Raw genomic sequence first — 20,627 nt, forward strand, 5'->3', positions numbered from 1 at the left:
AGAAAAAACACATGATTTCGCTATCAGAAAAAGTTCCAGTGATTCGCATTACCTAGAACAATTCATGCATTTTTTGACGAATGAACAATAAAAACACGCTCATTTTCTTGGTATCAATTATTTTTATTCAACAAACTAAAATCTTTCTCAATTTTTGCTGTGTGTTTTCTTTTAACAATGTGGGAATTTTTTTTTATTTTAGTATGAACATCCAAGATATTGAAATATGAAGTTTTTTTTTTTGAATCTTGATTCATTTTTCTCAATTTTTTTACAAATTTTTTGCCGGAATTTATGCAAGATCCTGTAAATTTGATACATCTGAATCGGAAATATGAATTTAGTTGAACGTTTTTAGGATCACAAAATGTGTTGATTTGTTGAACAAATAAAATAAAGCTAAAGATTTTATGATGGAATTTATTTTTCTGCTCAATAATTTCACAACAGTTTGTCGTTGTCGTTGAGTAGCTGAAATAAACTGGATTGTTTGCAATAGTTCTTGTAATTGCTCCCAAGCTTATCGGTCATTTTGAACTATTCGATATTTATAATGCTTATTGATGATGAAATTGCACTTTCAAAGTGACACGCAATAGTTTATATCGAACAAATTAACACATTTTGTATCGAGTACGTAGACAGTGCTTGAAATGAAGTGGTTTGATAAGAATAGAAACTGCACACACAAAACATAACATTACCGAAACAAATTTAAATCCTAACGCTAACAATAATTTTTTTTTTTTTCGTTTTGAATTCTCTGTAGTTGTGTTTGTTTTTTTAAAAAAAAATAAAGCAAATTTTATCATAATTTTTTTCGAGAGTATAATTTTTGTGTGTGGTGTGTTTTTTGAGTGATTCGAAAAGATTTGATTGATGTCAAGATCAATTGACAAATGTCAACCATTTTGACTTGAATTAAACCACACATCGAATAGAAACTTATGATTAAGTCCCCATATTAAACGATGGCCTAATCACAAAAATGCATATTAATTCTTACAAAAATCGCAAAAGCAATCGTTTTCTCTTATTTTCTCTCTATTTGTTTCATTCAACTTAATGTGAATATCATTTTTAAAAAAATGACTATTTCACTATTTTTTTCTTTTCGTGCGCGCATTCTCTCATCCCTTTTTTCACATTCATTCGAGTACAACGACTTGGCAAAATATCACAAAAATCAGCTATAGTTTTCATAGAATTTTCTGGTTTTGCATCACATCAAAATGTACAAAAATAGAACCGATTTTGTAAAAATGTTATGAATTTGCTGGAGTTTGAGTGGCAATCAAGTATTTAATGTTTTTGTTTTTTCTACTTTTCTTTTGACGAAATATCATGTCGTATCAAGTGTAATTGTTTTGATACTACTCTTGATGAATGAATCCAAAAAATCAGTTTATATCGTCTATTAGAAATAGATGAGTGCTTTTCTTGAGGAGGAGGGAAAACGTTGAATTAACGATAGAAGACAACTATACACTATGATTACTTTCTTTTTTCTTTCTTTCTCTGTCTTAGAACAATGAACGGGCGTTAGGTAGGTAATAGCATCACAACAGCATCACAATCAATGATGGCTCTGATGGCGACGTTCTCTTTCGACATGCAAATCGAACAACAGCTTATTCTTATCGTAGTAGAATGGGTTTTCGTCGGCCGTGAGTTCGGGACGATAGACTTCTTCCATTTGATTGTTGTTTGGTTCGGCATGGTTTTGATGATGCAATTGCTGTTGCTGCTGATGTTGCTGCTGTGGCGGCGGTGGCTGCTGTTGTTGATGATGGTGATGTTGGTTGTGGTTGTGCTTGTGTGCATTGGTCCCTAGTGCTGAATGGCCATTGCTGTGAAACCCGTTGGAATGATTTGACTGTACGCTGTGGTTTTGGTGATAGTTTGAAATGTGTGCTGGCTGCCCGTGTTGGTTCAGATAATGATGGGACATTCCATTCGGGTAGCTATTCACCAGTGAATGTTGTGCGTGATGCTGTAACTGGATTTCCTGATTGCTTATGGCCATGAAATGATGATTGCTTGCTGCTGCTGCTGCACCATTGCCATTGCCATTGTGAGCAATTGGTGCATCTTGTTCGCCTAAACTTTGGCTGGTCAGTGTGAGATTATTGATTCGTTTTGAAATCGGCATAAAATCACAAGTGTCCTCATCACGAGACCGTTTTCTAAACGCAGAACAGAGCGAAAGAGAAAAAAGACCCATCAATGACATTCAAAATTATGCACATTTCAAAAGCAAATGTCAAACAATATTTTCAATGTTGTGCGAGAATAAAGAAATGGAACGGAAGCATAACCTTTTCGTTATGACGTCACTTATCTGATGAACACGAACAATGGACAGAGAGAGAAATCTATTTTTTTCGTTGACATGTGCTCAAAAATAGACTTTATTCAAATCAAACGTTCGCATTGTGTCATCATTCATGAAGCACTGTGTTCATGAATGACTTTTCAGTTCCATTTATTTTGTCTCTTTGCCTTTTGGCTTTGCGTAGCAACACAACTTGAAATGATGAAAAAAAGTATTGAACATTGTTTGCACAAACCTCGTATCAGTAATTGCAGTCATTTTTGTGTATTCTCACGGCAAATTTCCTTTAGTGGTTTCCCGTCTTCTTGTGTGTTTTTTCCTCCTCTGTTTGTTTGAATTTTTTATTTGCTTTGTTTTCTGGTGACTTTGATTAACGTTTGCTCATTTCTTGACACAAAACTACTTGACACAATTAGTATGGAAAAATAATTATTAATAGAAAAAAAAACGTCGTCACACTTGAGCGTTTGATTGAATTCAGTTCTTTTTTTTTCCAATGAATCAATGTGTGATTTCGAATAATCTCAATGCAAGTAAAAATTCATTTGACATTGCAAAGAATAGCAGTAGAAAAAACGAACGACCAAAGAAACAACAAAACTCAACAACAAAATATTGTGCTCCCTTCTACTGGCTCTAATTACACACACACACACACAACTATGACGTATTGTAATGACTATACGATTTTGTCTTTGTTGTAGAACACCACACGTTCATTCCATCTCTCTAATTCTATACGTTTGATGACTTTCAGAGTAGTTCACAACAGAAATGCAAATACACCACACGAGAAAATGAAAAAAAAAACATGAACACATCCAAACGCCTATTGTTGAGAACAGTTTGAACTGTCAAATCATATGCAGCTGTCAAGTTAGCTGCCACTCCATATCGACCTCACTGACTGTCGATAATACAGAGCTCAAATGAGTAATTTCTTAGTAAAAGATAAGACAATAAACGATTGATTCATTGGTTGAGTCAAGTGAACACAATTTGTTCTTGTCGTCAATCGTATGCACCGAAAAAAAAACCGTGATTTTGCTATCAAATCGATAGATCATTATAATTGCATCGGCTAGACAATCGTTAAACTGATTAGATACAAGACAGAGTATTCACACGTGTGGCGTTCGTATGGGCATTTTTCTTCTCTTTTTTCATCGGTTGGTTCGGTGATTGGTTGTGGCTGTATATTTGTGTGTAAGTGTGCGTGCGTGTGAGTGTGCACGTATCTCTTGCTCTCTGTCTCACCCAACTGCAATCCAAGCGTTTAAATAAGAAACTCGACAGCTCAAAAAGAAATCGGTGGCCTGGTATTTGTACGAGTGTGTATGATTAACAGTCGCGCATGTATATAAATTCATGCATTTCTGTCATAGAAACTCTTTGAGTCCAAAACGGTGTTTGTGTCAAGTACATCGAGTTAGTTCGATTTGGATTCTTTTACGTGAACTTCCTAAAAAAAATTTGTGCTCCCGCAGTTGGCAGCTGAAGAAAAGAAAAAACAAATAATTGCAACTGATTTGTGTGCTACATTAACGCAAATTTAATTACAAACGACAAATTGTTTTAATTTTTTTTCACTTTTCGTTAAATGAAAATCGAACATTTTTTTTCTGACATTTTTGCATTAACAGGAAAAAAACGAAGTAAGAAGGAGAAGAAAATAACTACAGTAAAACAATGAACTAAACTCAATCGACGTAAAACGAAAAGAGTGAAATATATGTACGAAATCGCGAAATCTCAGCGAATAAGTGAAAGTGAAGATTACCTCACGACGTACAACTATACACGGCTACTGTATGTGCTCGATAAAGAAATTTTTTATTTTTCATGGTTTTCGAACATACGCGAAGTTCATGTCTGATAAACAAATCAAATTAGTGCTATTTAGATTGTATTGAAAATTGCAGAGCTACGAACGAATGCACGAACAAACAAACAAAACAGAAATTGTTTTCTGGCAAAAAATTTTTTTTTCTGAGCACAATCTACTAAGCAGAGCACACAACTGGACTAATCAATCATCGCGGAAAAAAAATAGAAATCAGGCCTATTTTCGTGAAGTTCGTATGTGGTGTTTCCGATAAATGAACAAAGCAGACGATTTTTTGTTGGACTCATTGAGAAATTAAAGAGAAAGTGAAAGTTATCTGTGTGTGTTTAAGCATATAGACACAATCCGCATTACATAATATACTTCGAGATATAAAACATAATCTTTTTTTTATCTTCGTTCGGATCGCTTTTCGAATTCATTCAAAGCATAAGATATAAAATATAAAAGAGAGAAAAAACATCAAATATATAAAGCAAAGTGGTATTTTTCGTATAATAGAGTAACACTTTGCCGAACACACACATTATATAAACGACTTTGGATTTCAAAACCAGATTTTTAAGCAAACCTATCATCCGACCGGGTAATTGAAGTGCAAACTATTCAGTGATATTGACATTTTTTCTTTCGGTTGGTTTTCCAAGAATTTGGTTTTATTTGTCGTTTGCTGGATTTTTGGATAATTTGCTGGCACTTTGGAAGGCAGTTCGATCAAGTGTACCTTAACAACAACAACAACAAAGACAAGATGACATCGCAACTGTTTCGAGCTCATGGGAAATTTTGTGCATCACATCCGTGGGAAGTAATCGTTGCGCTACTGACATTAACGGCATGCATGCTAACGGTTGATCATAGCAAAACTTCAACACCGTCACGGTTACGCAACTGTCAAGGTTGGCGAGAAAAATGTGATGGTCTCGAAGCGGAATACATTGCAGTCGACACGATTTTGATGACCGTAATTCGATGCTCGGCCATCCTTTACAGCTATTATCAATTTTTGAATTTAAATAAGTTCGGTTCCAAATACATTCTAATCATTGCCGGATTGTTCACCGTTTTTTCGAGCTTTATCTTTACATCGACGATAATTAATTTCTTGGGCAGCGAAGTATCGGATTTAAAAGATGCCCTGTTTTTCTTTTTGCTATTGATTGATTTATCGAAGGCGGGCATATTAGCACAGCTGGCTTTGAGCGGTGCATCACAATCCGAAGTCATTGAAAATATTTCACGTGGCATGGAAATATTGGGGCCAGCATTATCATTAGACTCGATTGTTGAAACGCTCGTAATTAGCGTTGGCACACTATCGGGCGTGTATCGGTTGGAAAACCTAAGCAGTTTTGCAATTATGTCGGTGATCGTTAACTATGTTGTATTCATGACATTCTATCCGGCCTGTTTGTCATTGATGATGGATTTGTGGAAGAGCGGTGTTGACATGAGCCGTGCCCAGGAAAAACTCAAAGATTCCAAATTGATTGGTGCAATTTTCGAAGACGACCAAAAACCGAACCCAGTTGCACAGCGCCTGAAAATTATCATGTCGACCGGATTGATGATTGTTCACCTGTGCAGCCGTTTTGTCTTCTCAAACCATGACACCATGCAATCGACCGATACGTATGAAGTGGATTCGTTGAACTTTATGGCCTCCAATTCAACTGATAAGATTGGCATTTCGGAGCACATTATGAAGTGGCTTAAAGTGAGCTCCGATCAAATCATTATCTTGATCTTATTGACGGCTTTGTTGGTGAAATTTATCTTCTTCGAAGAACGCATCGAACTGACAAATCAATTGAATCGAACAACGAAAAGCTATTCACAAACGATGACCACATCAAATACAAATGCTGCCGCCACTGCCACAACCACCACCAACACCGAAATATCACCAGTGAGCAAGAGCACATTAATGGTGCACCAGTTCACTCAAACAGAAAACGCACAAAAGAACCGAACAATCAGCACACATTCGATTAACAGCGATTCGGAGGAAAGTGATGACGAAGATATTTCAATCAAACCACGATCGATCGACGAATGCTTAGAAATGATGAGCACACACGGTGGCAGCCAACTCACCGATTCCGAATTGATAGCATTGATTAAGGCTGGAAGCGGTCATTGTCCATTGTATAAAATCGAATCAATCTGCGATAATCCGACACGTGGTGTCAAAATTCGCCGCAAGGTCATTGCCGACAACGCTAATCTACCTCTAGAAAAACTAAACAATTTGCCCTACAAACACTTTGACTACACCAAGGTGATGAATGTTTGCTGTGAAAACGTGATGGGCTACGTTCAAATACCGGTTGGTTATGCGGGTCCTCTAACGTTGGACGGTCATCGATATTATGTTCCGATGGCCACCACCGAAGGTGCATTGGTCGCAAGTACAAATCGAGGATGCAAAGTGATTTCCATTCATGGTGTAACCAGTTATGTTGAAGATATTGGTATGACGCGTGCACCATGCGTTCGATTCCCCAATGTATACCGTGCATCGGTGGCCAAACAATGGATTGACGCACCGGAAAATTTCCAACGCATTAAAATCGCTTTCGATTCGACGAGTCGATTTGCTCGCCTCCAAGAAATCCTCATCAATATTGACGGACCACAGTTGTACGTGCGTTTCCGTGCATTGACTGGCGACGCAATGGGCATGAATATGGTATCGAAAGGTTGTGAAATGGCATTGCGTTACATCAAAAATGCATTCCCCGACATGATAATCATTAGTTTGAGTGGTAATTTCTGTTCGGACAAAAAACCAGCCGCAATCAATTGGATCAAAGGTCGCGGCAAACGTGTTGTCTGCGAATCAATTGTGTCGGCCAACGATTTGAGAAAGATTCTGAAAACGGATGCCAAAACCTTGGTGCAATGCAATAAATTGAAGAATATGGCCGGATCGGCGATGGCCGGCAGCATTGGCGGTAATAATGCGCATGCAGCCAATATGGTGACAGCAATTTTCATTGCCTGTGGTCAAGATCCTGCACAAAATGTAACGAGCAGCAACTGTTCGACGAGCATGGAAACGTGCGGTGATGATAATGAAGATTTGTACCTAACGTGCACAATGCCTTCATTAGAAGTCGGAACAGGTAAATTATTACATTTTTTTCTTCTCTTGAACAGCGTGAATTTCATTTCAGTTCAGCATTCGTTGAACTCTCTCTCTCTCTCTCTCTCTCTCTCTCCATGTGTCGGTCTGTTTTATTTCTCCTTCTGTTTCGTCTCTTTGTTTAATTGGCACCATTCCACATTCATACTTGTATGCAAATTTGATATTGATTTGATCCAAATGACTTTCAATTCGAATGAGGAAATCAATCGATTACCATTTTTGTAAACGATTCGACCTAAAATGTGTTTAAACAGTTTTAACACATTTTTTTATCGTACGTTTCACTTTTTTTTATGTCTTTTGCCAATGCGGAAAGATGATGTTCATATGCCATGTTTTTTTTTTTGCTCATTCCGTTTCGTTTGATTTTTTTCTTCTATAGTTGGCGGCGGAACTGGTTTACCGGGTCAAAGTGCATGTTTGGATATGTTGGGCATTCGAGGAGCACATCCAACAACACCTGCGAACAACTCAAAAACACTCGCCAAAGTTGTGTGTGCCACCGTGATGGCTGGTGAATTATCACTAATGGCTGCCCTAGTAAATTCTGACCTCGTTCAAAGTCATATGAAGCATAATCGAACGTCGGTTGCATCAACGATGAATCAAATGGCAAATAGCAATAGCAACAGTAATAGCAATTCATCAACGAGCACAGCAACAGCGTCCACATCGCCGTCGTCGTCGTCAAGCGCTTAGTAACATAAAATAAATCGTAATCGAATAGTTATTCAAAACCTGTATTCAAATTTTACACATAAATAAATTGTAAAGCCATTTTGTTATTTAATTAAAGAAAAAAAATATGTATTCTAAAGCGTTCTTTCTTCCCAGCGAAGAAATAAACCAGCTTTTCAAAAAAAAACAAACAAACACAACAGCTTAATAGTCTTTATGTGAAGTGTTATAATTTTATTAATGCCTTTTGTTATGTACATGTTCAGAAATGATGAATGAAAAAGGAAGAAGACCACTTATTTTTTTTAGTATATATAATAATACGATCAACGTTATCTTAATATTTAAGAAAACTTAGAGATTTAAACAAGAGGATTGGCAATAGGCAACGTAGACCAAGATATAGATTTTAAATGCAACACATCTATTTACATACACAAAAAGTTAAAGGTGCAGGATAAAAATAAATAAAAAAAAAACATCAAATGTATATTTAATTTAAAATTCGATTTTGAATGCTCATGAATATATACAATATTTTTTTTAGAAATATTCTGAAATGAAGAAAAAAGAAGATACACTGTTCGTTTAACTTGAGCCCATTTCGGCTTGTAGACAATTTTTTTGCATGTTTTTTTTCTCGCAGAAAATCAGCTGATCTCGCATTGAAAACATTTACTCTGTACGACGTTAATATGTTGACCGTATGGCATAACAAATAATCCCCATGCGGATTGAGAACTTGTTTGGACTCCTCATTATTATACAATTTGCTTTTCCGGATACGGACAAATTTTATAACAACAGTTTCCAAGTCGATTTTATGGGCTCCTAATGCTCAAACTTTTACGACCAGAATAAAAATTGTCGTTACATTTACGGTCGAAGCTAGAAAATAGGCATTTTCCTTCTCGAAATATTCCGATAGGAATGGAATAAATCCATCAATAAACGTTAGCATTGCGTGAAAGTTGAACAAGAGATTAAATCAATCGATGCCATTAAAGAAAGAAAAAACTACGCTGTTCATGATTTTATAGGAAGGTTGTGTATACTTAGTTCAAGTCGACACATTTTTAGAAATGCTAACCATCGAGAAAATTCTTATCACTTTCGCGAAAACACATTAATGTGGCTATGCTTGAAGTGAAAATAAATCAGCATCGCATTTGATGCGACGGGTCGAGACACTAGATGATAAGTTATAATCTCTAGAACAGAAACATGAGAATCTCTATGAAGAAAAAAAATAGCAGCAGCAGCGACAGTAATCGATGTTCTTTGTTATTTAAAAATAGTCCGTTTCAATAAGGAAGCCGTGCTGTTGTTTAACATTTAGTTGGTACCGGTAAGTCAATTAGTGAGTGAATGAATTACACGAAAAAAAACTCGTTTTCGAACACATCTTATTTATGATGCAGCAATTTAACACTCCACCGCACTCACACTCGTCGATGTGAGAATCTCTCGCCTAGTCTCTCGCATATTATGAGATAGTGTGTAAACAAACCGAAGAACAAGAAGGGAACAGCCTTAAAGTAAGCCAACCGGCTTAGATACCATCGTTAATGATTCGTTAGTAATTCATGGTTACCAAATGTTATGCCGTCTTTCTCTCTCTCTTACCTTTTTCAATCAGTTTCACCAAGATACACTTAACACTTGCTTAATGTTTATTTATGGCACACATAATAATCTAAAGCAGCAAAAGATATCGAAAACCCAAAAAAAGTCATATCAAGCTACTTGTGTGTGATCAGAAAATGAAAAAAAACGGCGCTGCCATTTCAAAATAGTAAAAATGTGGTCTTTTATGAAGACAAGCTGGAATTCCCATTCGAAATCCAATTGCCAATGCTATGGCGAGCACGAAAAAAATTTATTCAAAATTCGCACTTTGCTCTGCTCGTACACGCACATGGAATATACAAATAGGTAACACGTTTACAATTACTTCGAAAGTTAGTCGTTTTTCATTTCTCGTTTATTCTTGGCTTTTATTTGATTTACATAAACCAATGTAAGTGTAAATAGATTTGTTTCGCACCTCTATATATCATTTGGTCCGATGCAGCAGGCAGAGAGGCGGTGACGGAGCAGAGGAGAAAATTAGAAAATTAAATATGTTCAATTAATTTTTTTGGAACTTGCAATTTGTTTGCCCGAGAAATACCAAGAAATATTAGATTCACTAGAAGGCTAAACATAAACATGTTACAAAGTTTGATTCATAGTCTATTTGAACAATTTCAAGGTAACCTAATGCATGCATATTTTCATACTGTGTAAACAAAACAGATTGAGCGCGTGGTTATATTTGATTTGAACAAAAAAAAAAGAGAGAAGCATTCGATACAAATGTGTTTTGTTGTCTTTATTTTTTTCGGTTACAGTATTTAGAATCGATTCATATCACCTTATGGCGTGGTTCATTGTTCCAACTTATTCAATGATTTTACGCGGTGATATTTATATTCCTGTATGTATGCTTGGTATGTGCGCAGATGCAGGAATCAACCGGTGTGACATTCAATTATCATAAACAATAAAATTCTTGACCTGCCTCTACATACGCACGCAAATAAACACAATATTCTTGTGATCTGATACTGTTTCAGCTTTTTCGTCTTCTCGGTTTGACGTCGTACGTCATTAGTTTCCGCATCTTTAACACATTAATATTTTAACAATAAATTCTTCGGGATTTTGTTTTCCTGTTCAGTTTGAGGTGCAAAAATTCTCTTATGCATAAATAATTTGTTTTCTTTTCCGTAGTCAAGAGTACGGTAAAGTACGTAGATTGTGATAAATTCACGGGAAAACGATGGGTTTTTCTGTGTGATATTTGCGTCAATTCCATTGACTGTTTATATTTTTTAGAATGGTCCTGATTAAGATCTTTGGAACATGACTGGATGATAGATAACAATACGATTGTTTGAAAGAAAGGAAAGTCAAAAGTGCGGTATCTTTGTTAAACAAGGTCACGTTTAATCGTTTCATTTGCGATAGTTTTTGATTGATTTCCCTTGGGCAATATGTATGTTAGCTATCTCTTTCAAATCGGCTACCGATAGTATACATTTCTCATAAGGAGCACGGGATAGATTCATGATATCCGCTGGGTGCATATACTTGTTTCTGTTTGTTTTTTTTTTCATCAATTAAATCTTAGTTTTGATTTTTGGGCATTTTAATTTCTTTCAATAATTTCCTCATCATTTTTTTCTTCTCTGAAATTCTATCGACATAGAATCGATACATTTTTGCGCTTGTTCTATTTCACACGGTATTTACGTAAACCAAACAAATTGTATTCTTTTTTTCTCTTTTGTTTCTTTCTCGCGATACAGAACTTTTACAATTGCTAATATAATCTTAACGTTAACGAATTAAATGGAAAAAAATTTAATCAATTAATAATTTCTATACAAATTATGGCAATCGATAAATGATTTCCCACTCTAAATTAAAATGAAAATCGTTCAAATTCAAGTGTCCATCATAGCGTCATCGTATGATGGCGATTTGGGAATTCATTCCATTTTGGTATCATTGATTTACGCCCTTTTTTTTGTTTATCGTGATTTCGGTTTTTATCGGCATTAGATTCATTTCTCATTTTGTTAGTCACAATTATCCATATCAGATTAAAGCTCAACTTTTTGTTATTCAATTTGTATGAACGTTTGTTTGTTTGTCTCTCCCTTTCTGTGTGTGTGTTTCATTAAATGAACGTTCATGGATCCGAAATTACTTTAGATTCGTCTCCGTTTATTTCCAAGCGTTGGAGGTGGTGTTGTTGATGGGCTACTGTTTGATTCATTCGAAATGGAGCCACGTGTACGTTTTTGTCCTCGTTTTGGCTGCTCGGCCACAATTTTATTCGCTACTTTCTTATCCAATTCTTTTGGCGTTTGCGGCCGAGTTTTGGTACTAGTGCTTTGTGGTGTTGAGGCTTTTACTGTTGTTATAAAATGAAAGGGAAATGGAATAAATTTAAATTCGGAAATCAGAAGGCAAGCAGGCGAAAAGTAACTTGATTCTCGCTGTTTACCTTTGGTATTTGGTTCCGTTTTGATATCTATCGGTTTCTTCTCTTCGGCTTCGGCCAATTTTTTGTTCATCAGCACGCTAAACTCCGAATCGGGCAGCGAAAATTCCACTTCCTCTTCGGCGAATGGGACACGTTCCATTTGATCAAGTGCATCCAAATTATACCATGTGCGAAGATGGGCCCAAATCGTTTCCGGGGCAATGTCACGTTTCAATGCGGTTGACATTCGTTCACAGATTCGGGCCATATAAAAGTGTTTATTGATCCCAACTGGTCGCAGACCATCCAATGCATACAGCAATTGCACTTCTTCTTCGGTACTCCATTCCAAATCTTCCGGTTCTGAATTTTCCTTTACGGCCATTGTACGCTCCTCCAACTCTACTCCGATTCTTCGTTCGAATGCAATGATTGCTGCGTTATTTTCCACCACTAAAAGAATTTTTTCGCCTTTTTCCCGCTCTACCTTTTCACCTAACTCAGATTCCGAAATTCAAGTCGATTTATCGAATTCGATTGGCAAACCTTTGTCAAAGGTTTAGACGACTGATGACAGCACGATGTTTATTTTCTACAGCCCGTGTGTGTTATGTATGCAATGTTGCAAAGACGAATATTGTTTATTTGACCACCGCAATTTTTTTTTTTTGCAAATTCGTCGAATTTTTCGGCATACGTTCGATTTGACTGCACACGAAAACGGGTTGCGTCGTTGCGTTTCGTTCAATTTGCGATTTTGTCGCTATGAAAATTCTGCATCAATATGCACTTTTCCAAATGTATTTGTGGAAGAAAAAAAATTAAATAGAGTAATGTGCTATATTTATTAAATTTGATAAGTCACATATAAAATTGGTACTAAATGTGAGTTTGTCGCATTCGTTGTGTTGTGAGCACTGTGTCAGGCTGTCACATCAAAACTAAATGTTAACTTCACATAACAACGCCTACTTTGTACGCACGCATATTCCACACAACATTAATTGAAACTGAGACGAAAATAAAATGTCCTATTCAAATGGAAATTCTTTGTGACAATTTTCAATTTATTTTCCGAAATCCAATTTCATCGTGCATTTCTATAACGAATTTAGTACACAAAGCGGTTTGTTGTTAATAATTAGTATGTACTAAATGTCAAGCGTTTCGCCGGTTGATTTGGCCGTGTAGTAGTGTGGAACTGTCAAATCGACGGGCAATTCGCCGGGCTGTCAACTGAACGAACACATTGAGTTTACGGCAAATGTGCTAGTGATGGCGACTTTTCAAAACACATTGCACGTGTCTGAGCATTCAGCCGACGGAAAATTGTATGCTCTTTTGAGCTTCGATGGCAAACTCAAAATATGGAATACTGAAACTAACGAGTTTCAACGGGAGTTTGTGCCAAACTTTCATTTAAATGCACCGTTCACGTGTTTCACGTGGATCACAGTCGATGGTACATTGGGACCACGCAAGGTAAGCTCAAATTGGCTTTTGATTGTCGTTCAATGAATGGATTTTCATCACCGATCCACAATATTTCCATTTTTTAGACTCCACAAAAGAAGGCTCAACAATCGACAGAGTATGTTGCGTTAGGTACGCGAAGCGGAGGCGTCAGTTTGTATTCATACAGCAAAAGCGAGGTAAGTTCATTGGTGTGCTCATTCAGCTTAACGTCCGTTTGAAATGGATCCTTGTCCACTTTAGATCGAGTACAATTTGAAAGGTGAAGGTCATCAAGGAAGCATCACTGCGATTTGCCGTGGCAAAAACAATGTTTTGTTTACATGTGGCGATGATTGCCGTGTAATTGTTTGGAGCTTAGAAACCGGTGCACAAATTTCATCGTGGGAGATTGGCAATGAGAAACCATCAAGCCTAGTCTATTTAGCCGAATCAAATCGTTTGGTAGTTGCCGGTCGACAATTGTATCTATGGTCGGTTGAGAATCAAGAACTCGAACAAACCTACACTGGTCACTCGACCAATGTCACAATGCTAAAGTATCTCGTTGTTAAAACGAAGGAATTCGTATTGTCCGCATCGAAAACAGATCGCATTCTTACGTTGTGGCGTATCAAAGCGGCCAAAAAGAGTCCAAATTCATACACGTACCTTATGGAGGATATTCCATACAGTGTTGCTAGCAGAGTCGAAGACGATCGATTGGAAATTGCCGCGGTTACACGTAGTGGTGTGTTGCATTTCTTTGCAGTGGATAGTTTGGGCAAGAGTATTGAACAAGCATCGAATAAACCAATGAAGCCGACGTTGACCATTGAAATTGCAAACGATGTATCGCAATTGGTTGAGCCAATTCCAATTTGTTCAGTGTCAATGGAAATCGGACGTGCACAAAAGAAACTGCAAATTGGCTACGGAGATCGTCAAGTGTTGCGCTTCGAATTGGTTGAACCCGATTTCAATGAGCGCCGACAAGTTCTTATTCGAAGCGGTTCGAAAGCAGTGTCAAACGATGCAGCCGCCAAAAAACGTACAACAAACGCATTGAAAACAATCACGCCGATTGTCAACTTGGAAAATGTTGAATTCCAATCGAAAGAAGTTGTACCGCGAAAAGGTAACAAAGAAATACCAATGGAAACTCGTCTCGAGAATTTGACATTCGATTCACTCGGCCAAAGCAGTGCGGTAGGACGGAACGTTGCCCAATTGCTGGTTCAAGCACTGCACAGTCACGATGCCAACCTTTTGCGAATGGTCTTCTTGAATAAAGATGAGCAAATCATTCGAGCAACACTCAAACGTCTACCTCCACAGTACATTTCGAGTTTAATTACCGAACTCACCGTTTTGGCACAGAAGAAAACCACTCAGTAAGTGAACTTTTTTTTGCTAAAATTGACTAAAATTTCTTTGGAATTTACCCTAAAATCTTCATTTTTTCAATCACTTTAGCGTCCACACATCCATTCTGTGGCTCAAACATCTGCTGCAAACACAGTCAAGTCAACTAATGGCCATTGGGACAATTGAACTGTATGCCACATTCGGACCGCTGCTGGGAATTGCTGAACATCGGGCAAACACATTCCAACATTTAACAAAGTAAGACGCTATTATATGATTCTTCAATTCAAATGTGGCTTTAACCATTTTTTTTCTTTCGTGAAATTAGGCTAAGCGGACGACTGGATTTGTTGGTGAATCAAATTAAGCAAAACACAGATCACGATATCATTGAAGACTCGGATTTGTTGGTGTACGAAGACAAAGGTAGGAAATTTAAATCGAATCATATTTAAGCGGTGAATTTTAATCGTTTAATTTTGATTTTGACAGATTCATCGGACGAAGATGGAATACCACAAGATGAGGAATCGTCGGACGATCAATGGGATGATGATGCTGCAGAAGAAGAAGAAGAACAAGTCGAGGGCATGGAAGTGTGCGAGAACGGCGGCAACGACAGCGACATGGAGAGCGACATGGACGACGACGATGATGACGAAAATGACGCTGAAGAGGATGAGAGCGATGATGAATAGTTATATACACACAGAAAATGTTTATTTTTTATTATTGAAATAAAGAAATTGAAAAGTAAAATTGGTATTAACAAACATTGGACCTTGATTAATTGAGTTTTATGGTCAGTTATAGTCGATAAAAATCTTTATTGCTAAAACATGTAGCTAAAATTTTCAGTTTCGGAGCTTGCAAAAGTATTTTTCATTTATTTAACGAGGTCTTCGCATGAAAGTGAATACTTCTGTGTGAGCTTTGTACTAAAGTATAAATAGGACACACGTATTGAAACCATCTTTCGCTTGCCCAATGTTTTTGGCTAAATTGTTCATTGTTTTGGCAGCTAATTTCAACATTCAATTTACAGAATGTGAAAGTAAGAGAATAAACCATTGCGTCGTGATAGCATTATCACGCATGGTGTACTGTGATATAAACCTCATATTCGCACCCAATGCTACATACATCACATGCGTCAATGGTGTAATGGTTAGCATAGTTGCCTTCCAAGCAGTTGATCCGAGTTCGATTCTCGGTTGACGCAGGATTTTTTTTTATTCTTCCCAATTGAACCTTTTTCAATTTCAAAGAAAATTTATTCAATATTTTTGCAAAATAACATTTGTTTTCAAATGCTTTTTATCAATTTATTATTCAAAATGTCTTAAATGGCTAATCTGAACATTGTTTAGTAAACAATGTTCACAAAAATTTAATTCGAAATCTATTGACGAGACATAAAAAGAATGATGTTTATTTTTCATGGATTCGCGTATTTAGCAATTTTGTAGAACTCAAGGTGTTCTACAGCTTTGCTGCAGACACTTTTCTCTTATCAGTTGTGCGCTAATCGCAAATCGAGCACAAAAATTCTGAACGATAAAATATGAAAATTATCTTGCGGACATTGTGGTGATAAATGTTAAAAATTAAATAAGTACAATTGAAAAAAATCAAAGAAAAAAGGGGAAAAAAAGTACTGCGTCAACCGAGAATCGAACTCGGATCAACTGCTTGGAAGGCAACTATGCTAACCATTACACCATTGACGCATGTGATGAATGTAGCATTGTATATCACGCATGTGATATACGATGTGCAGCTTCGCAAGAAACGCGATTCTCCTGTGGAAGAAAAAAACTTGTTATTTTGTTCAAAAGAACGGATGGCATACAAATCCACACAATAATTCCAAGTTCTTCTTTGTATTTTTCACATGTATACGTGTTCGACAGTGCATTGCTCTATTCGATCGAATCAGTGCTCAAATGCAATATAAACATTATTTTAAAATAATGGGCAATTTTTCATCGAAGGAGCTGTAAATCTAAGTTTCATTTTAAATCGTTTTAATGAATTGATTGAAGAAATTATCACCATTTTTGTAACGATGTCATTGTGCATTGTCTAAAAATATATGGTATGAAATCAAGTTATACAAAAAGTGTCTGCTTTGGCAATATTGAGAAAACATCTGTGTAAACAGACAAAAATCCAATTACGTGCATCATTTTTTGAGAGTTGATTCTGTTCCTATTTTTCATTCATATCATGCCCAAAAAATGTATCATCATCTAATTAACTCTTTTGAACACTATGAATGCTCTATTTTTTGAGTGAATGATTTTCGTTGCTGTTTACACATATAATATCAGTTTTGTGTGACGAAAGGAAACGCAACTTGATAAGAACGTGGCAAAGAACCGTGACTCTGTTTATATGGTGAATGCGGCAATTTATTCATTCTGGAAACATGTACCTTCACAAGCATCGGTGGTTCAGTGGTAGAATGTTCGCCTGCCACGCGGGAGTTAATTCCATTAATTGTACATATGCAATTTTTAAAGGAAATAAAACGATTGAGAACAATGACAAAGCTGAATTCGTGAACGATGTGCTTTATTGAACTCTTTGAAACTGAACTAAAGTAAATGTGCATGTTACAACTATTTATAAGAATTTGGCTTATCAATATTCGTGCTCAAATATGATCATGCATTGATTTAGAAAAATGTATATTTGTGTATGAATAGTGTGCATTGTTTAAGAAAAACTTAATTAACTCATGTGAATGCGGTGTTACAATAATTTCATTATTTCGAATATTGGTCATTCACAATTTGTCAAGGTATTCTTTTTAATCCAGAAATCCCTTCCTTTTCGATCAAACATTCAATTTCCTGAATCAAACCTAATGTTTTTGTAACGACAAGTGACGGCAATTCAAAATCGTGCTCAGATGTCTATTGTGCCCAAATACAATTCGTAATTCGATACTTTAATTGATCGAAATAATATCAATTTACATTGTCAATCATTGATTATGTAACCATTGAAGTTTCACATCAACTGTGACGGCTAAAATATCGTCTGTGAATCTTTCGTGTGACACAATTGTTTTCTTTCTTCATCAAGTAATAAATTAAATTTTGAAAAATCGAAATATTGCCAAAAATCGTTGATAAGGATTTCGTTTAGTTTTGAAGAGTTTCGTGTTCTTCCAGAAAAAAGGATTTTCCAAGGTTGTTGTGCCAATTACATCAAGGCCAAGATGAATGGGTTAGATAGTTGCAACAAAAAAATGCAAGAGCTGAGAACACTACTAACTGAAGGTAGTTTATCATTTTCTTTTGAAACAAAAATCACATCACATTGTGTAAAACATCTGCATGTTTATTTTTATTTACAGTCAATAAAATAGCTTACACAGTTCAAAGCACCTCTACCTATGCACAAAACAACTATGCATCTTCTGCGGTTCGTGACATCCAACGGCGCAGCAGAGATAGGGAATATGAATGGGGCTTCAAAAGGGTTCAAAAAGAATTGGATCGTGTTCAAGAGCTGAATCATCATATGCTAGAGAAGCTAGAGAGGCTCAAAAGAATCACTGAAAAGAAAACCAACCAGAATTACTATTCTAGTCACATTCAATGAACTCTGTTGTTTTGATTCGTGTTTGACCAATTTGTGTAACGTATTATAACATTTTTGGAAAATAATTCAACACAAAAAATTCATTTTCAAAAAATTCACTTTCAAAAATTAATCATTCTGAATATTGTTCATACATCACTATCTGTGTGATGGTGCGTGTCAAAATATATCGATGAGAAACTAAAACCAATGCATTTCATTTCGCATTCTCTCGAACGCATCACACAGAAAGAATCTAAGGAATGACAACATAACAACAGTTGCCAATAGGTAAGAAAACTTAATTGCAGCGTCACTTTATTATTCACTCTACTCTATGCGCAATGCGCATACACTATTGCTTCTGCATAACAAACGATTGTTTAGTCGCATTTGATCCCTCGTAGTTACAAAATAGATGTGATAAGAGTACTTCAGGGAAAATTTAATTTAAAAATAAAGGAAAATTCAGTTTTAGCTATATTTTTTCAGAAATCAATAGAATTCCGATGGATAGTGGCAGTTACAACAGAAAATTAAGAGAATTGAGAAGCTTAGTTGTGGAAGGTATGATAATTAGATCTTTAAAAAAACTTATATCCACAAAGAATCTCATATTTTTCATTTACAGCTGATGCATCGGTTCATTGTGCCCAAATATACGCCACTCATGTGCGGAAAAACTATGTGTCTTCCTTGAATCGCAATATTCCGCGCCATGAAGATAGAGAAAATAAATGGATCATCAGAATGATTGCAAAAGAGTTGGAACATGTTCAAGAGCTAAATAATCTAATGCAAGAGAGCTTGAATAATTTCACACAAAAATAGATCAATCGTTTTTAGGAAAGAAAAATACATGTATAGCTAGATAAAAATGGTGCAGTTTTGAAAATAAATTAACTCTTATTTGTGAAATATTGCGGTGCGGTTTGATTTTTCATGGAAATAGTTGAAAATTATTTCATTTCAGAGTTGTTCGTTTATTTTGGAGATTGAATCGATATTGGACATGACAATGTGTGTTTCATTTCATAATTTTCAAATAAATCGAACATATATGTGTTATGAGAGCAAAAAGCGATCGTCGGTTGGTTGCTGCCGTGTAAAAAAATGTTTGCGATTGAACAGATCGAATGACTTACAATGGTGTGTCGAAAAATGGCGCATTTCCTTGGCGCCGATACAGTACACATGCCAAAAAAGAATGACAATAAAACGACCACTGCCAACAACGGATCATTTTTTTGATTGCATAACGAATAATGTGATATAAAGACATTGATTTGTCATTTACCGATCTATCTCTGCTCAGCATACAATTGTCGACACACTTCATATTCAGTCTAGATTGGAATCTCCTTTGTGACACTACAGCTTCTGCGATCAATATCGAGAAATCAGTTGAAATTCAATTTGAACAGAAATTTCAATTGAATTATTCCAATCGGCCATGCTTGGTGTGGAGCGTTGGGATGTGGATCGATTGGATGTGGATCGGATGGGTGCTTGTACCAAAATGGGATGGGAACTTAGAAGTTTGCTCACAAAAGGTTTGGTTGATTCATATGACTGAAGAAAATGAGTGATACAGTGTTTTCACATACATTTTGCATTAACAGTGAACCTAAGAACATATTGTGCTCGAAATTATATAATCCAAGGACGTGAAGTACATGCCTCTAATTTCAATCGAGATATTGAGAGGGTGTTTGAAGATAAGGCACATCGATGGAGCAAAGAAATGAAAAAGTATGGAGTCATATTCAAGAGAATTGAGAAGAAATTGGACGGTGCTTTTGAGCAAAATCAACAAATGCAAAAGAGGATCAAACGAATCAATCACAAACCAAACGAACATGCGAGCGACATTCAATTGCTGTTATATTTAGAAAGAAAGAAACGGACTTAAAATTGTATTTTCTTCATTTTTGTTAATAAAATGTTGTAAAAGGTGACGAGCATCCGATCTCTTATTTGTTGCCTTCCTTTCACTACCAATCATACATTTTATTGAATATATTTGTCTTAAATTCAGAAAAAATGAACATTTTCATTCCTTCTGACAATTTTAATGTAAACAAAGGAAGTATTAAACCACTTTTGTTATATATATGTGCTTTTCTAATCACTAAAGTTCACACTAATAATGCCCGTTGTAAGTGGT

At 36.1% G+C, this 20,627-nt stretch overlaps 4 protein-coding genes, 2 long non-coding RNA genes and 2 other non-coding genes across 10 annotated transcripts; 5 read left to right on the forward strand and 3 right to left on the reverse strand.

Moving 5' to 3' along the window:
• Positions 1-102: 102 nt before the first annotated feature.
• On the reverse strand, positions 103-3,325 carry LOC129571628 (histidine-rich glycoprotein-like). The gene is made up of 2 exons (XM_055451449.1): positions 2,571-3,325; positions 103-2,186 (listed from the first exon to the last, which is right to left on the reverse strand). Exons 1-2 carry the CDS (start codon positions 2,591-2,593, stop codon positions 1,577-1,579), a joined length of 633 nt encoding a protein of 210 aa, XP_055307424.1. The 5' UTR covers positions 2,594-3,325; the 3' UTR covers positions 103-1,576.
• LOC129571609 (3-hydroxy-3-methylglutaryl-coenzyme A reductase) lies at positions 3,267-8,279 on the forward strand. The gene is made up of 2 exons (XM_055451430.1): positions 3,267-7,309; positions 7,715-8,279. The coding sequence occupies exons 1-2, from the start codon at positions 4,933-4,935 to the stop codon at positions 8,029-8,031; spliced, it is 2,694 nt and encodes an 897-aa protein (XP_055307405.1). The 5' UTR covers positions 3,267-4,932; the 3' UTR covers positions 8,032-8,279.
• A 2,082-nt stretch (positions 8,280-10,361) lies between these two features.
• On the reverse strand, positions 10,362-12,431 carry LOC129571639 (MRG/MORF4L-binding protein). The gene is made up of 2 exons (XM_055451459.1): positions 12,068-12,431; positions 10,362-11,974 (listed from the first exon to the last, which is right to left on the reverse strand). Exons 1-2 carry the CDS (start codon positions 12,429-12,431, stop codon positions 11,769-11,771), a joined length of 570 nt encoding a protein of 189 aa, XP_055307434.1. The 3' UTR covers positions 10,362-11,768.
• An 890-nt stretch (positions 12,432-13,321) lies between these two features.
• LOC129571618 (WD repeat-containing protein 43) lies at positions 13,322-15,639 on the forward strand. The gene is made up of 6 exons (XM_055451440.1): positions 13,322-13,528; positions 13,606-13,698; positions 13,763-14,892; positions 14,975-15,124; positions 15,195-15,292; positions 15,359-15,639. Exons 1-6 carry the CDS (start codon positions 13,322-13,324, stop codon positions 15,562-15,564), a joined length of 1,884 nt encoding a protein of 627 aa, XP_055307415.1. The 3' UTR covers positions 15,565-15,639.
• A 377-nt stretch (positions 15,640-16,016) lies between these two features.
• On the forward strand, positions 16,017-16,088 carry Trnag-ucc (transfer RNA glycine (anticodon UCC)). The gene has a single exon. It is a non-coding gene; the product is annotated as a tRNA-Gly (tRNA).
• Positions 16,089-16,524: 436 nt separating this feature from the next.
• Positions 16,525-16,596, reverse strand: Trnag-ucc (transfer RNA glycine (anticodon UCC)). The gene has a single exon. It is a non-coding gene; the product is annotated as a tRNA-Gly (tRNA).
• Positions 16,597-17,057: 461 nt separating this feature from the next.
• LOC129571649 (uncharacterized) lies at positions 17,058-19,380 on the forward strand. Of its 3 annotated transcripts, XR_008688315.1 has the most exons (5): positions 17,058-17,958; positions 18,049-18,156; positions 18,234-18,751; positions 18,953-19,027; positions 19,092-19,380. It is a non-coding gene; the product is annotated as an uncharacterized LOC129571649 (long non-coding RNA). The 3 variants fall into 3 exon arrangements; XR_008688314.1 differs by having other exon boundaries at positions 17,059-18,156; XR_008688313.1 differs by lacking the exons at positions 17,058-17,958; positions 18,049-18,156; positions 18,234-18,751 and having other exon boundaries at positions 18,762-19,027.
• A 351-nt stretch (positions 19,381-19,731) lies between these two features.
• On the forward strand, positions 19,732-20,429 carry LOC129571659 (uncharacterized). Its single transcript, XR_008688317.1, has 2 exons — positions 19,732-20,013; positions 20,083-20,429. It is a non-coding gene; the product is annotated as an uncharacterized LOC129571659 (long non-coding RNA).
• Positions 20,430-20,627: the final 198 nt, after the last annotated feature.

Source organism: Sitodiplosis mosellana, unplaced genomic scaffold, assembly GCF_009176505.1.
Source record: "Sitodiplosis mosellana isolate CC-2019 unplaced genomic scaffold, AAFC_SMos_1.0 Smas_scaffold_1, whole genome shotgun sequence".
Classification (NCBI taxonomy): domain Eukaryota; kingdom Metazoa; phylum Arthropoda; class Insecta; order Diptera; family Cecidomyiidae; genus Sitodiplosis; species Sitodiplosis mosellana.